The 18,037-nt window shown below is 34.8% G+C and overlaps 1 protein-coding gene across 3 annotated transcripts in view; it reads left to right on the forward strand.

Moving 5' to 3' along the window:
* The window catches only part of CCDC150 (coiled-coil domain containing 150), a gene marked incomplete at both ends in the record, with an annotated part of 125,870 nt that overhangs the window by 76,649 nt on the left and 31,184 nt on the right, over positions 1-18,037 (forward strand). The window contains 4 exons of one of the 3 annotated variants that reach the window (XM_081262370.1): positions 1,372-1,485; positions 5,175-5,258; positions 17,368-17,475; positions 17,926-17,988. In XM_081262370.1, the coding sequence (XP_081118496.1) occupies positions 1,372-1,485; positions 5,175-5,258; positions 17,368-17,475; positions 17,926-17,988 (369 nt within the window). The remainder of the gene's footprint in view (positions 1-1,371; positions 1,486-5,174; positions 5,259-17,367; positions 17,476-17,925; positions 17,989-18,037) is intronic. The other 2 variants (XM_081262371.1, XM_081262372.1) reach the window with 2 other exon arrangements.

An 18,037-nucleotide genomic window follows, 5' to 3' on the forward strand; every position in this document is an offset into this window, starting at 1 on the left:
TGAGATTTCTTTTTTAACCTATTGGTTGTTTAGAACTTTGTTTATTTCCTTATATATGTGAATTGCCCAGATTTCTCTGTTTTATTGATTTCAGTTTTACTCCACTATAGTTGGAGGACATACCTAGCATCATTTTGGTTCTTTTAAATTTATTGAAAGTTGTTTTATGGAGAATGTTTTATAAGCACTTTTAAAAAATGTATATTCTGCTCTTGTTGGAGGATTATTCTCTAGATGTCTTGTTAGGTCTATTTAGTTTATAGTGTTGTACAAGTTTTCTATTTCCTCATTGACCTTTTGTCTAGTTGTTTTATCAGTTATTCATAGGTGGGATATTGAAATTTCCAATTATGCTTAAATAAATTATTTCTCCTTTCAACTCTGTCATTCTGGGCTTCATATATTTTTGGACTCTGTTGTTAAATGAATATATTTATAAATATTCTGGATGAGAGTATTTTAATATACTCATTTGTCTCACAAATTTTCAATCTTAATGTCTAATATTAGCGTAGTCATTTCATTTTTTTAGATTATTTTTTACATGATATGTACTTTCCACTGAGCTACATGCCCAGCTCTTTATTTCTGCCTTTTCAGTATGAATGGTTTTTATTACTTTTTCTTACTTTATTGCAACAGCTATGGCCTCCTTATAATGCTGAATAGAAATAGTGAGAGTAGATATCTGTGTCTTTTTCCCAGTCTTGGCAGGGGAGGTGGCAATTAATCTTTCACTATTAAGAATGATATCAACTGTAGGACTTTTGTAGGTATGTTTTAATCAGGTAGAAGTGATTGTTTCACTTCTAGTTTGTTAATATCTAAATCATGTATCAGTGTTGAAGTTTTTTTGAAATGCTTATTCTTTATTGAGATGATCGAATAGTTTTTCTTCTGTAATTTATTGATGTGGTAGATGATACTAATTGATGGTGAATATTCAACTAACTTTACCAGGATAACCACTTAGGTCTTATATCCTTTTTTGAATATTGCTGGATTCATTTTACTAATATTTCATTGAGGATTTCTGCATCTATATTTATAAGCTCAAATTAATCTTCAAGCAAATACTAAGTACCAGGAGGACTTTCACTTCTAGTGAAGGTAAGCTGTATCATGTGGGGTAACCCTCCTACTGAAGACAACTAGTAAAGCAGAAAGAATTAAAAAGAAAATAAAAACACAAACTGTTTAGAACACCATAGAGCTATCAGACTGACTTGTCAAATCTCCACACTTAGACTCAGAGGAACATTTGCACGAGCTACTCGAACATTTGCACAAGTTAGAACTGTCATTTTAGAAATAAGATTATATTTATGGATATGGCATAAATAGTTTCTTTTCTCCTCTTATTTTTCAAAGGCAGACATAAATGCATTAAACCAAAATCTGCAGGCATTAGTAGAAGAAAATAAGAACCTGGCAGATCAAATAGCTTCTCTGGAACTTCAGCGAGCCACTTCTGAATACCATGGGGTGGGTATGAAAAGGTCAGTCTGAGTTAGAAAATAATGACTAATGAGTTTTTTAAAAATCCAAAGTCAGGAGATAGGTTTTCTCTGGTGTGTGTGTGTGTGTGTGTGTGTGCATGTATTAGTAATTATTAGTAATTATTAGTAATCCTGAATAATGGGATAAATATGGCAGACATATCTGCAGTTTTCAAACAATAGAAGATTTAAGAAAGCAAGAATTTAAGGTAGTTACTAAATGACCACCTACACAGATGATGTATAATCTAAAAAGCACAACTATAGCTGATGTTTCAAAATATTTTCTCTCCCATAAATTTAAGAAGAAACTTGTGTTTTCCCCTGTCAGTTTCTTCCATTATGTAATCAGTAATATATCTGTTTTCTAGAAGATATTTGATGATGTTAGTTCATTATAAATAAATGGGTAGAGTTCTTAAAACATCTCTAAGTGGGGGGAATTAAAGAGATGATCATTCTGATAACAAGTTAATATTTTTCTTATAATAATTTTTGTGTTTTTGAATACTTGAAAAGGAATTAGTTGTTATTTTTATAACATGCAAATCATTTTTGAAAATTTTCATATAAAGTCCTGATATGAGTCTCTTATATGAACTAAATTTTAAGCCTGTCGTAAACTGCTGATTACTTCAACTAAGAAGAATTTATATAAACTAAGTAAATTATCTTATATTTTCATGGATTTTAAGCCTAGGTTTCAGTTTTGGGCTGTGATCTTTAACCTTCAATGCAGAAGAGGGTTAGAATAATTACCACATTGATTAGAAACTAACCTCTTTATGTATCTACTTTCAATCTCTTCTAATAAAAGAAAGAAGTTATCCATCCACCTTTATACTCCTTTCTTCTAGCATAATGCCTAATGCATATTAGGAAACATTGATCAAATAAAGTACAGAGTCAGTCACATATCTGGCCAGGCTGCAAGGATTGTCATCTTGAGTGCTAATTACCCATCATGAGCCCTTACATGTAGTATACATGAATAAATATTATTCTCTCTCCTTTTTCTTTCACATATTCTAATATTAGGTTTATTTTTGCCACTTCAGCCTTCAGTGATAATGCAATTTAAGTCCATTACCACAGGCAGTTAAGCAGGCAACTACAGTAAGAAAAAATCCAAATGTGGTAGGAAAGTTACTATTCCTGAACTCAAGTTGAATGATTGTTCCCTACTTCTCTTTTGCATTTTAACCACACATTGTTAAATAGTAGCACCAAATAGAAATACAGTTCCCTATGCAATAGAACTTTAATGATTTGAAATTCAACTGTATCAAAGTTGGTTCAATCTGCTGCTGAGGCCTATATCATATTTTCACTAAAATTCTTGCTTAAATTCTACTTATAAAGTTACTTTATATGCCAATATCTCATTCATTTTATATATTCTTTCAACAGTGTCTGCTAACTTTTTTATAGTTCAAAAAATTATTTTAGGGCTGGGATGGCTCCGTGGTAGAACACCAGCCTAGCATGCATAAGGTTTTGGATTTGATCCCCAAGACCACAAAAAGAAAAAAAAAAATATATATATATATACACACACACACACACACACACACACACATACATACATACATACATATTTTTAGAAAGTGTTTTGTGACTTACTCTTTGTGTTAGCTTTCCATCACTATGACAAAATACTTGAGATAATCAACTTAAAGGAGAAAAAAATTATTTTTGATCACCATTTTAGAGATTTTAGTCCATGGTTAGTTGGCTTATTGCTTTGGGTCTGTGGCAAGGCAGTACATATGGCAGAAAAGTTGCTTACCTCTTCATGGCTGGAAAGCAAAAAGAGACAGGAAGGGCCAGGTTCACAGTAGCCCCTTCATTGGGCACACTCCCAGTGACCTAACTTCCCTCCACTAGCTCCTACCTCCTAAAGGTTCCACCACTTCCCATTAATGCCACTAGCTGGTGAACAAGCCTTCAACACATGGGCCTTTGGGGAGCATTCCAGATCATCCAAACCATAGCACTGTGGATCCATGACAACCTATCTTAAGATAATTGTTCTGTGGTTGTTCCTGCAATATCCTTGTGTTTCTGAATTGAAAGATATAATCTAAACATTGACATTTTTCTTTGTACAACTCAGAATCCAAGGTGTTCACTCATTTAAGTAGTTTCTAATTTCCAGTCTCTGATTGATTAAACTACAGGGCCTATTAAAATAATCTGTAAACAATAAGTAAGTGCCTTAGCAACTGGTAGCAATTCTCTTTGTCATGATTTTAAATAAGTGACCCTGTGTCAAATGTTGTTACATTTTGAATTTATTTAGTCTTTACTTATTATGTTGGCATTCTCTTTGGTGGCAAAAAGGGGAAATAATTATCTTTAAAGTGTATTTAAATATTAATAGAATTTCTCTATCCCTTTGCATAAAAGGGAATCTTATTGAGGGGAAAAAAGTGCCATGTTTAAAAACTTCCTGGACCCCTTTTACAGGAGACCAAAATCATCTATATTATTAAAACAAAACAACCCCCCCCAAAAAAAACTTTCCACATTCCAAGAAGATAAATGAAGTTATTTTTGAATGTTTTATATTTGTTATAGCAATCATATTTTAGGTTGGATCTAGTTCTTATTTTTTAATATGCGTATACTTTATAGCACATTGGGAAAACTTAATTTATAGAACTTGAAACTGACTTTTAAATAATCAAGTTTTTTGTTGTAGTTTTATTTTTGTAACATATTGACCTCATAACTTACTTGTGACTGAAGAGTTGGTCAAAATATAATCCTAAACTATGTTTCATTTATGGAATGATTTTTGGATCATAGTTTCCAAAACAGAAAAAGGGGCTGTATATCTTCCACAAACAGAATGTTAGTTAATGACTAGCTAATTTTATGATATTATTAATAACACACTTCATTTCCCTTAGGTTATTTTTAAATTTTTTTTTAGTTGTAAATGAACACAATGTCTTTATTTATTTATTTGTATGTGGTGCTCAAGATCTAACCCAGTGCCTCACACATGCCAGGCCAGTGCTCTATCATTGAGCCACAACCCCAGTCCATCCCTTAGATTATTTTGAAACCAATATTTTAGTTGCCTCATTGCTTTTAGAAAAATACTTTCTTTTAGTGGGAGCAACACATAGATTTTTTTTTTAATTTTTGAAAAGAAATTATAGCAAGCCATAGTGGCATACACCTGTAATTCCAGCAAGTGAGGAGGCTGAGGCAGGAGGATTACAAATCCTAGGACAGTCTGGGCAACTTAGTGAGATCCTGTCTCAAAATAAAAAATTAAAGGGGCTGGGAATGTAACGTAGTGGTAGAGTACCCCTGGTGGTAGAGTACCTGCAACCACTGATATAACCACACCATATCTGGCTTGAATCACAGCTAAGAAATAACTAACATAGCAAAATAACAACAACAGCAATGTACAAAAAACAACAAACTCTGGGACTCTTAAGGCTCTATACTTTAATCAGCAAGTCTCCTTATGTGTTGCTTGTTAGCACTGAGACCAGTTATCTAGGGAGAGACTAGAAGGCAGCAATAACAAATAAATATGAATCTTGATCTTAATACTATGGAAGTAGTAAGGGTACTAGTACTTTTTTTCCCCCAAAGAAAATGCTTATTCCTTTCTATGCCAAGAAGTACTGATACCTGTGTTTGCATTATCAGCTTGCTGAGCAAAAGGTGGAAAATGTCTTGGGAAAAATTACTGAGAGTAAAAATAAACTGGCCTATGAAAAGGGAAAACTCCAGGTATGAGATTTATTTTCATATTTTATATGATTTTTAAAGATACTAATTGTAAAACTAAATATTGCTGGATTTTTAGAAGACCTACCCTATTGTTTACTAATTCTGTAGTCTTTGAACCTCCCTGTTTGTGGCTTCCTTAATATCCAGATGACTTCTGTTCATATTCAATTCACATAATACTGAAGCCTAATGTATTGACAATCTTTACAAATTTTGTGATGATTTGAAGACTTACTGTAGTTATTTTATGCCTCCTCACTCACTGAAAATATAGAGGTCCTATGCTTTCTTTTTTTCATGAATTTTTATAAACCATCTAAAAAGAAATAACTCTGACAATTGGGCCTCAGAGACAATAGAATAGACCTAAGTGAAAGTGATGATACTGTTCTTTTTCTGATTGTGCATTTTACCCCCATGGCATCTACCTACTGAGGAACAGCTTTGCACATTTTAGAGCCAGGGGCGGTTCAACACAGCAGGGTATTGGCACAGGGTGCTTTCTGATTGGTGGGTAATGATCATGAGGGTCAGCAGGGCTCAGAGTTTAAGATGTCTGAGTTCTGGAACGTGCATCATATTTGCCACTTTTTAAAAATGCATCCTAGGGAGAAAAATATATTAATGGATTGATAGGGAGAATGATAGATGGATAGATATGTGATAAGTAAAAACAAAAAATAATGGTTGAATTTGGTTGGTGGACCCTAAAGCATGCTCTTAGTAAAATTCTGTCAAATTTTCTGTATGTTCAGTTTTTTCTTAGTAAAATGTAAGAATGAAAAATCCCCATGTCTAGAATTCCAACCCAGAGCAACTAAGACAGAATTTTAGGGGCTAGTCTGAACTCTGATACTTTTTAAAGCTCCCCAGATGCTGATATGATGAATTCTTCTAAATGTCTCATGTACTCACATCCAAAAGATTATCTAAATTAGTGGTCATATAGTATCTTAAGATTTACTGGATTGTGTCAAATTTCTCCTAAAAGTAGTTATGCCAGTTTTAAAAGCAGTGTATATACAGATATATTAAACAGGTGCATTAGAGTTACATATGTTAACATGGATGAATCTCATACTATATTACTATTTAGAGATACATATACATTAAGATTTTAAACTGAGAATGATGAATACCAAATCCAAATCCAGCATTGTAATTAACTCTAGGATGAGCGGGAGATTGGGTTAGAATGGGTGCTACAGGATTGGTGTTTTGTGTGTGTGTGTGTGTGTGTGTGTGTGTGTGTGTGTGTGTGTGTGTGTGTCAGGGGAGATATTAGGATCAAACCTAGGGCCTGAAGTCAGACAAGTGTTCTACCACTGAGCTACACACCCAGTCCAGAGGTTTCAATTGATCTGGTAATATTTTATTTTAATTTGAATGGTGGGTAGATGGGATATTATCATATATTTCTGAAAGAGTTCCAACACTTTATAAAATAATTTTTAAATGTGCCAGTTTGAGTCGCTTAGCCTTGTAATAATCTGCCATTGGTTGCATCACTTACATCAACACCTGGATTCAAACATGTTAGCAGACTGGCCCTTGTAAGCAACTGCAATTGTGAACTTAATTTACAGATTAGATAAGGGTTTGTTTTATGTTTTAGTAAACTTTTTCTTGAACTATAATATATATACTGAAAAGAACATGGGACACAGCCTGATGAACTTTTTACAAATTAAAATTAGTACTCAGATCAAGAAACAGCACATTCCCAACATCCAGAACCTTCTTCCAATAACTATCCCCAACATGGGTAATTACCATCCTGACTTCCAACACCTCAGATTAATTTTACCTATACTTTCACTTCACATAATCACACAATACATACTTTTTAATGCCCTGCTTCTTTAACCCAACATTTTAGTAGTGAGTTTTATTATTCATATTTGTCATGCTGGTTCTTTGTTTTGCATTGCTGCATACATGTTGTACCATTATATGAATATTAGATAAAGGCCTTAAAAGAAAAAATATGCAATACTGAAATCATCAGTTCTTACGTCTATTTTCATACATTTATTAAAATGCATAACTTTGACCATTCCTGTTGTTTTAACCTATTATGTCCCAGCATTCCATATATAGGGCCCTGTATAAAAACTACATATAGAATGATGGGACATAATGGGTTAATGCTGAAGCTCATTTCAAACTATAAATAAGCTAAGGTTATTGGTATGTCCTACTGTATTTCGAATTTACAGTATATATTGAAGGAAAAAAACCTAGGAATTTTAATTGTATTATTTTAGAATATTTGCATTATAAACAGACTAAAGAAGAGTTCCTTTCCATTTCTTTTTTTTCTATTTTTTAGTTTTATTGATTTTATTTTTTTAAATACACGACAGTGGGATGCATTACAATTCTTATTACATGTATAGAGTACAATTTTTCATATCTTTGTATATAGAATATGTTCACGCCAATTCATGCCTTTATACATGTACTTTTTTGCATTACAATTCTTATTATACAAATATATCACAATTTTCATGTCTCTGTTTATATATAAAGTATGTTGACACCCAATTTGATTCTTCATACATGTACTTTAGATAATGTCACATTCCACCATTCTTGCTGATCCCCTGCCCCCTCCCTTCCCTTCCCACCCCTCTTCCCTATCTAGAATTCATCTAATCCTTCCATGCTCCCCCTCCCTACTCCACTATGAGTCAGCCTCCTTATATCAGAGAAAATATTCAGCATTTGTTTTTTGGGGATTGGCTAACTTCACTTAGCATTATCTTCTCCAACACCATCCAGTTAGCTGCAAATGCCATGATTTTATTCTTTTATTGCTGAGTAAAATTCTATTGTGTATATATACCACATTTTTTTATCCATTCATCCACTGAAGGGCATCTAGTTTAGCTCCACAATTTAGCTATTGTGAATTGTACTGCTATAAACATTGATGTGGCTGTGTCCCTGTAGTATGCCGATTTTAAGTCCTTTGGATATAGTCCGAGAAGAGGGATAGCTGGGTCAAATGGTAGTTCCATTCCCAATTTTCCAAGGAATCTCCATACTGCTTTCCATATTGGCTGTACCAATTTGCAGTCCCACCAGCAATGTATGAGTGTACCATTTTCCCCACATCCTTGCCAACACTTATTGTTGTTTGTCTTCATAATAGCTGCCATTCTGACTGGAGTGAGATGATATCTTAGAGTAGTTTTGACTTGCATTTCTCTGATTGCTAGAGATGATGAGCATTTTTTCATATATTTGTTGATTGATTGTATATCCTCTTCTGAGAAATGTCTGTTCAGGTCCTTGGCCCATTTATTGATCAGGTTATTTGTTCTTTTGGTGTTTATTTTTTTGAGTTCTTTATATACGCTATTAGTTCTTCTTTAAAGGTCTTGTAGAATTTGGCTGTGTATCTATCCAGTCCTGGGCTTTTCTTGGTTGATAGGCTTCTGATGGCATCTTCTATTTCATCACTTGATTGGTCTGTCTAAATTGTGTATATCATCCTGATACAGCACTAATCTCTAGGGTATATAAAGAACTATCTGATGTGTGAGGGGTAAAAATTTGCTCCCAGGATGTGGGCTCTCTTTTTACCTCACAGATTGCTTCTTTGGCTGAGAAGAAACTTTTTAGTTTGGTTCCATCCCATTTATTGATTCTTGGTTTTAATTCTTAAGCTATAGGAGTCATATTAAGGAAGTTGATGCCTAATCCCATATGACGAAAATTAGGGCCTACTTTTTTTTCTATTAGATGCAGAGTGTCTGGTTTAATTCCTAGGTCCTTGATTTATTTTGAGTTTAGTTTTGTGCATGGTGAGAAATAGGGGTTTAATTTCATTTTGTTGCATATGGATTTCCAGTTTTTCCAACACCATTTGTTGAAGAGGCTATCTTTTCTCCAATGCATGTTCTTGGCAACTTTGTCTAATATAAAATAATTGTAATTGTGTGGGTTAGTCTCTGTGTCCTCTATTCTGTACCATTGGTCTACCAGTCTTAGTCTTGGTCTACCAATACCATGCTGTTTTTGTTACTATTGCTCTATAGTATAGTTTAAGGTCTGGTATAGCGATGCCACCTGCTTAACTCTTCTTGCTAAGGATTGCTTTAGCCATTCTGGGTCTCTTATTTTTCAGATGAATTTCATGATTGCTTTTTCTAATTCTATGAGGAATGCCATTGGAATTTTGATCGGAATTGCATTAAATCTGTATAGTGCTTTTGGTAGTATGGTCATTTTGGTAATATTAATTCTGCCTATCCAAAAGCAAGATAGATCTTTCAATCTTCTAAGGTCTTCTTTGATTTCTGTCTTTAGGGTTTGGTAGCTTTCATTGTATAGCTCTTTCACCTCTTTCATTAAGTTGTTTCCCAAATCTTTTTATTTTTTTGAGGCTATTGTGAATGGGGTAGTTTTCCTCATTTCCTTCTCAGAGACTTTGTCACTGATACACAGAAATGCCTTTGATTTATGGGTGTTGATTTTATATCCTGCTACTTTGCTGAATTCATTTACTAGTTCTAGAAGTGTTCTGGTGGAATTTTTTGGGTCTTCTAGGTATAGAATCATATCATCAGCAAATAGTGCTAATTTAAGTTCTTCTTTTTCTATACATATCCCTTTGAATTCTTTCGTCTAATTGCTCTGGCCAGTGTTTTAAGAACTATGTTAAATAGAAGTGGTGAAAAAGGGCATCCCTATCTTGTTCCAGTTTTTAGAGGGAATGCCTTTAATTTTTCTCCATTTAGAATGATGTTGGTCTTAGGCTTAGCATAGATAGCCGTTACAATGTTGAGATATGTACCTGTTATCCCCATTTTTTCTAGTGTTCTGAACATAAAGGGGTGCTGTATTTCGTTCAGTGCTTTTTCTGCATCTATTGAGATGATCATATGATTCTTATCTTTAAGTCTATTGATGTGATGAATTACATTTATTGATTTTAATATGTTGAACCAACCTTGTATCCCTGGGATGAATCCTTTTGATTATGGTGCATAATCTTTTTGATATGTTTTTGTATTCAATTTGCCAGAATATTATTGATAATTTTTGCATCTATGTTCAATAGACATTTTGGGCTGAAATTTTCTTTCTTTAATGTGTCTTTGCCTGGTTTGGGGATCAGGGTGATATTGGCCTCATAGAATGAGTTTGGAATTACTACCTCTTTTTCTGTTTCCTGAAGTAAATTGAAGAATATTGTATTAGTTCTTCTTTAAAGGTCTTGTAGAAGTCAGCTGTGTATCTATCCAGTCCTGGGCTTTTCTTGGTTGGTAAGCTTTTGATGGTTTCTTATATTTCCTCACTTGATATTGCTCTGTTTAAATTGTGTATATCTTCCTGGGTCAATCTGGACAAATCATATGACTTAAGAAATTTTTCAATGCCTTCAATGTCTTCTATTTTATTGAAGTATAAGATTTCAAAATAATTTGTAATTATCCTCTGTATTTATGTGGTGTCTGTTGTGATATTACCTTTTTTATCATGTATACTGGTAATTTGAGTTCTCTCCCTCCTTCTCTTCATTAGCGTGGCTAAGGGTCTGTCAATTTTATTTATTTTTTCAAAGAACCAACTTTTTGTTTTGTCAATTTTTTCAGTTGTCTCTTTTGTTTAGATTTCATTGATTTCAGCTCTAATTTTAATTATTTCTTGCCTTCCACTGCTTTTGCTGCTGATTTGTTTTTCTTTTTCTAGAGCTTTGAGATGTAGTGTGAAGTCATTTTTATTTGTTGACTTTTTCTTCGTTTAAGGAATGAACTCCATGCAATGAATTTTCCTCTTAGTATTGCTTTCATAGTTTCCCAGAGATTTTAATATGTTGTGTCTGTGTTCTCATTTACCTGTAAGAATTTTTTAATCTCCTCCTTGATGTCTTCTGTAACCCATTGTTCATTTAGTAGCAAATTGTTTAGCCTCCAGGTAATGGAGAAATTTTTATTTTTTATTTTGTAATTGATGTTCAATTTCATTCCATTATGATCTGATAAAATGCATCATAGCATCTCTACTTTTTTGTATTTGCTAAGAGTTGCTTTGTGGCATAGTATATGGTCTGCCGGGTTCCTGTTCTCGCGACTAAAAGGCTCAGGGGTCACTCCAGGTAAACTGGGCTGACTGGGCTGCACGAAATAACCACACAAGAGACACAAATACCTTTTTCTTTGGGATCACTGTGACGGCTCCTCTGACCTTAAGGGTCCGCAGGAAGAGAGAGCGAGAGCATGTGCTGACCCCTTTTATTGAGGAGAAGCTATTCAAATGAGGCAAGGGTTCAGGTTTCAGGGGGCTGAGTCTATCTTCATGATTTCCACTGTCAGCAGGTTGACTGACACTTGGGTAGGCCACACCCAAGAGCACAGTAAGAGAAGGGGACACACACAAGGCACTTCCATGGAAGATTCTATCCTAAACAGGGCAAGGGGTTATATTACAAAGGAACAGGTGAGCATAGCTTCACTCACGGGTGAAGCAAGACACACCCATGCACGAGACACCAGCCCTCGAACCCAAGAAGGGTGGGGAAAGCTCTGCCACATTTCTGCAACTGAGCGCCACAGCACCCAGCCGAGGAGTGTGACTCAGTCACGTGTAAGGTTGGTTTCCCACAATGATCTGTTTTAGAGAAGGACCCAAGTGCTGCTGAGAAGAACGTGTATCCACTTGATGCAGGTTGAAATATTCTATATGTTAGTTAAGTCTAAGTTATTGATTATGTTATTGTGTTCTGTAGTTCTTTATTCAATTTTTGTTTGAAAAATCTATCCAGTGGTGAGAGAGGTATGTTAAAATCACCCAAGATTATTGTGTTGTGGTCAGTTTGATTCCTGAACCTAAGAAGAGTTTGTTTGATGAGCATAGCTGCACCATTGTTTGAGGCATATATATTTATGATTGTTATATCTTGTTGGTGTATGGTTCCCTTGAGCAGTACGTAATGTCCATCTTTATCCCTTTTGATTAACCTTGGCTTGAAGTCTACTTTATTTGATATGAGTATGCTAACCCCTGCTTGCTTCCACAGTCCATGTGAGGGGTATGATTTTTCCCAACCTTTCCCCTTCAGTCTGTGTATGTCTTTTCCTATCAGATGAGTTTCCTGGAGGTAGCATATTGGGTTTTTTTTAATGCAATCTGCTAGCATATGTGTTTTGATTAGTGAGTTTAAGCCATTAACATTTAGGGTTACTTTTGAGACATGGTTTGTATTTCCAGCCATATTTGTTTATTTTTTTATTTAACTTGACTTGGTTTTCCTCTTTGATTAGTTTTTCCTTTAGTGTACTACCTCCCTCTGCTGATTTTCATTGCTTTTTTCATTTCCACTTCATGAAATATTTTGCCAAGGATGTTCTGTAGTGCCAATTTTCTAACTATAAATTCTTTTAACTTTTGTTTATCGTGGAAGGTTTTTACTTCATCTTCAAATCTAAAGCTTAATTTTGCTGGATACAAGATTCTTGGTTGGCACCCATTATCTTTCAGAGCTTGAAATATGTTGTTCCAGGATCTTCTAGCTTTCAGTGTCTGTGTTGAAAACTGTGCCATTATCCTAATTGGTTTTATTCTATATGTAATCTGATTTCTTTCTCTTGTGGCTTTTAAAATTCTCTCCTTATTCTGTATGTTGGGCATTTTCATTATAATGTGCCTTGTTGTGAATCTGTTGTGATTTTGTACATTTGCCGTCTGTAGGCTTCTTGAATTTGGATTTCCAATTCATTCTTCATGTTTGGAAAGTTTTCTGATATTATTTCATTGAATAGATTGTTCATTCCTTTTGTTTGGATCTCTGTACCTTTCTCTATCGCAATACCTTTTAAATTTGGTCTTTTTATGCTATCCCATTCTTGAAAGTTCTGCTCATGGTTTCTTATCATTTTCGCTGTGTGGTCAGTGTTCTTTTCAAGATGATTTATTTTATCTTTATTGTCTGATATCATATCTTCTAAGTGATCTACTCTGTTGGTGATGCTCTCATTTGAATTTTTAATTTTTTTTTTATTTCTTTCATTTCAATGATTTCTGGGTTTTTTGTTTGTTTGTTTGTTTGTTCGTTTTTTTTAAGAACCTCTATCTCCCTTTTGAGGTGATCTTTTGCTTCTTGGATTTGTGTATGTAGCTCATTGTCGAAGTGATCTTTCACTCCTGTATTTGTTGTTTTATGTCTTCTTTGTAATCCCAAAACATTTTAACCATGTATGTCCTGAAATCTTTTTGTGTCATTTTTTCTTCTGTAGCTGCCAATGCTGCCAATGATATGTTGTCTTGATTTGTTTGTGGTACTTTCTTCCATTGTCTTTTCATGTTGCTCATGTGTCTTCCTTTCCAGCTCTGTGGATCTGGTGTGTTATTGTTTTTATCCTATAGATTTGTAGGGCTCTTGTAGGGTTCCAAGATCCCTCCTTTATGGGGAAGGACAATGTTAACAGGTCCCCATATCAACAATATATCACCTATGAACAAATTGTTGTTATTAAGACATTTACAGTTTAGTCTCATGTCCAGAAATGTTGGATTCAATTATTATTTAAAATATAATCAGTAGTTTCATTAAAAGATTTACATTCTGGCAGTGGACAATGAACTGGGTATCAGGCATAGGACAATATGTTGAGGGGAAAAGATGTGAGGGTATAGAGATACTACATCTTAGGGAATGTGGAGGAGAAATTTAATGAAGATGGTTAGTAGCAGGGGAATAGACAGGGAGTAATTTAGGGTAGACAAGTACGTGGGTAGATAGTAGAGTACATAAAACAAACACACCTGTATTTCGAAAAATATAGGATGTAAAATTAGTAAAATTTGGAGGGTGAAAGAAGAGGAAAGAGGAAAAAAAGGGGAAGAAAGAAAGAAAAAAAGGCTTATGCAACCCCTCTATATTATATTATTCAGGTGACTCAATCCTCAAAGTCCTATTTTATGCAAAGTTCTTGTTTATACATATATCGGGGATGTGACGGCCAGAGGATAGAAGGGTAGAAGAGAAAGAAGAAAAAGTAGAAGGAGGAGGAAAAAAAATACTCTTAGAGACCCTTTTCTTTCCTGCTTCTCTTCTCATCCAGTAGGTGGAGTTGTCTGTTTTAAGCTGGTGTCTCTGCTCTCAGGATGGTGTAGGTAACCAGGGTGAAAAGACTGGACCTGGTGTGGAGCGTCTGGAAGTGGGGAGTGCCGCCCACCAGTTCCAGCAGGGAAATAGTACCTCATTCGTCTTTTTTTGTGACCACTCATCTGACTTGAGCCCCCAGTATGGTCTCCCTCTCTTGCCTGGAGATTTCACAGATCCTGGTCTCTTTGTTATGCTCCAGACTTTAGTCCCCTCCCATCTCTTTGTCCCATCTGCAGGACCTCTCACCCCAGGCTCACACCAAGTGGGCAGCGCCCTGTTCGAACTGCACTCCTGTCCAACCAAGAGCTGTTTTTGTGTTGGGTGGCCATGTGCCGAGTTATCACCACTGGGGAGGGGCAGGGAATTGGAAATCAGGTACCTGCTCAAATAGTGATCCCATCTGATAGCCATGCCCACCAAAAATGGCGAGGAAGGTTTTCCAAGATGGAGTTGGTCTGCTTCCAGCGTGTCTAGTGATGTGGGGACAGCTGGGGGATGGTCTTGTGCTGTGGATCAGTAGCAGCTGACTGACCTGCGTGGGAGTGGAGAGCAGTCTGGAGTTGTGCAGAGTTGCTGAGAGGTGATTTTGCTAAGCCATTTGTGAGTCTTGCATGAGCTAGAACTGTGGGTTTGGGTCTGGAGTCCAGAAACTTACCCAAGCACAGAGGCTCTGATTTCTGCATGTGTGGTTGCAGCACTTGTGATTTCTGTGAAAATCCGCTGTATAGGGGTCTTCTCACACTCTCTGAGATGTTGTATTCTGTCTAGGCAAGACCTTGTGGATAAGCTGTCTGCTTTCTTGGTTTCCTGCCACAGAGCAGCCAGAAAGAGGACTACCTCTATTCCGCCCACCATCTTGCATCCACCCTCCATTTCTTAGTTATCTGTTTCTCTATTGTTAATATAGTTAGAGTTATATACATATGTATATATTTAGACCAGTTGAAACAATATGAGTGTATGACCTTGACCTAAATTATTTCTATTCCTAAGACTGGCTGATAAGACAGTTATAGAAACTGCTTGGATTTTAATGATCACAGAAACATCAGACCTCTGAGAGGCAGCAGTATTTATTTGCTTCGGACCCATTCTTCTTTGTTTCTTCCCATTTTGAATGTCCTGAGTTAATTTTTGCCAAGTGAGAGACTCCATATAAATATCAAAGTCCTTTTTGAATAAGAACATGCTGTCTGGAGTTTCAAGGCAATTTATTTTGGGCACTTATGGGATCAAGTAGGATGAATTATCTAAGTATTATTGGGGAATAGGACTTTGTATTACTTGAAGAGAGGCAAACATTAAAGTCTTCTTAGTCATAAAGTTCATTTTTCCTTGGGTTCTGTGGACTAACAGTGGTTTATATTTAAAATAGATAATTGTTGAATCAATACCTCTCTTTAGAGATACCATTTTAATTCTTATCCTTAAGTGAAAACCATGATTAATTTTTGCTAATGATTTGGAGAGCCACAGCACATGTTTTCTACTGTATACTGTAGGAAGAGATTGGCAGAAACTGACAAAGGTGAAAGAAACAAGTATTCTGCTGATGAAATAAGAGAGATTTCCTAAGCCAGACTCCAAAAATCAAAGGTCGAATGTTTTCTCTGATATATGGAAGGTAGTCTAAAAGATCAGGGGAGGTAGAAGAAGGGAACTGAAAAGGAGGGACGACAGGATAATGGAAAAATCAGTGGAATGTTTGAACCTAACTTACCAGTATACATTATATGAATATATTACAGTGAATCATATTACGTATACCCAGAAGACACTAATTTTTTTAATAATATAAAATAGATCATCAGTAGACTAGAGAAAAGGAAACAGGGAGTGTAAGTAAAATACTGGAGATTTAACTCCATGCATTTATAATTATCTCAAAATAAATCCTAATGTAATGTATAACTTATGAACCAATAAAAAATTTAAAAAGATTTCCTAAGACAAAGCTTTTTTCTACCCTATTAGCACTCAAATTTTTAACAATTCCTGAAAATCTAATAGCTACAGCCAAAAGGGTATTTGCTGTCCACAGATAGCAAATAAAATATCAAGAAAAAATCAAATAACATTTATAAATTTAAAAATGTGGATAAGGGCTGGGGATGTGGCTCAGTGATCTAGTGCCCCTGAGTTCAATCCTGGTATCAAAAACAAAACAAAACAAAAAAATTTAGATACATATTTGTTGATTCAGGGATAGGCTCAGTAATGTTAATTGTTCTTTTATATAAGAGAACTAAGAGGAAGAAAATATGGCAAATTACAGAATTTGCATATTTGTAAGTATATGTTATTTTTATCCCACAAGATAATTTTTAAAGAGAAATATGTATAGTTATCCTTATGAGTTAGTTTTAAAATATAATGGAGTTGAATTCCAATTATTCAACTTTTCTAATTCTTTGTCAGTAAAAAACAAGAATGTATTTCTTTTTTTTAAAGAGAGAGTGAGAGAGTGAGAGAGGAGAGAGAGAGAGAGAGAATTTTTTAATATTTATTTTTTAGTTCTCGGCGGACACAACATCTTTGTTGGTATGTGGTGCTGAGGATCGAACCGGGCCGCACGCATGCCAGGCGAGTGCGCTACCGCTTGAGCCACATCCCCAGCCCACAAGAATGTATTTCTATTTCTTGCACATTGACAATGCTAATTATCCATATTCAAAGGTTTTTGAATGCCAGGTACTAAAATTCCTTTAAAATTGAAATATATTAAATACAAAATCTCATTGTTAAGTTTATATATCATATCGATTTGTATTTTCCATGAGCAATAGAAACCAAATGAGTTATCTCAGTACATTTAAATGGCTATAATATACTTTTAACTGTGAGTTGAAATAGAATTCTTTGCATGATTAGAAAAATTGAAGATTTTTTTTTTTTGAAAGTTTCAAGTGTCCTCTGTTAATTTTTTTGCAAAACTTACATCTTCTCTTCTTGGAAATTATGAAGTTCATTATTTTTCTATGTTCTTTCTAGGCAAAAGTTAAACAGCTAGAAGAACAACTGCAGTGTTTTACTGAAACCAGTTTACAAAATGAACATCTACGCAAGCTGAATAAGGCTCTAGAGGCCAAATATGCTCACGTATGTTTAATAACTTCAAAAGCTGATTGCTGTCTGATTGCTGTTCTGTTGTTTTAGTTTTTAAGAAATTGTTTGATGCCCTTTTCCCTACTTTACCATACAAATCCAGAAGGATTAATATCCTCTCTTGATTCAACATTTTTAAGCACTACTGTGTACAAGATTCTACTAGGCCATAGAGGAATTCATATTATAAAGGTGCCTGAAGAAGAATCAAGACATTCAACTTGCTTCTAAAGATGTTTAGGAATGTACTTAATAAACCTTATTATAGAATAGAATGTTATGCCTTTCAGAAAAAAATATAGATTATATTAATGAGCATGCATAGGAAGCATTAATATGATTGGAAGCATTGGTAAATGCTTTCATAAAGGAAGTGGTTTTTTAATTTGAGCCTAAAAAATCTTAGCAGATGGGAGGAACAAGTATCTGTTTTTTGAGTGATAGGCAAACTCAGAACTCAGTGCCAACAAGGTATACCTGCAACAGTCAGAAGCTCACCTGAAAGAAGTATTAATAGTGAAGATGTTTTCTTATCAGCAAGATGACTGTTGAGGCT

Source organism: Spermophilus citellus, assembly GCF_964194105.1.
Source record: "Spermophilus citellus genome assembly, chromosome: 11".
Classification (NCBI taxonomy): domain Eukaryota; kingdom Metazoa; phylum Chordata; class Mammalia; order Rodentia; family Sciuridae; genus Spermophilus; species Spermophilus citellus.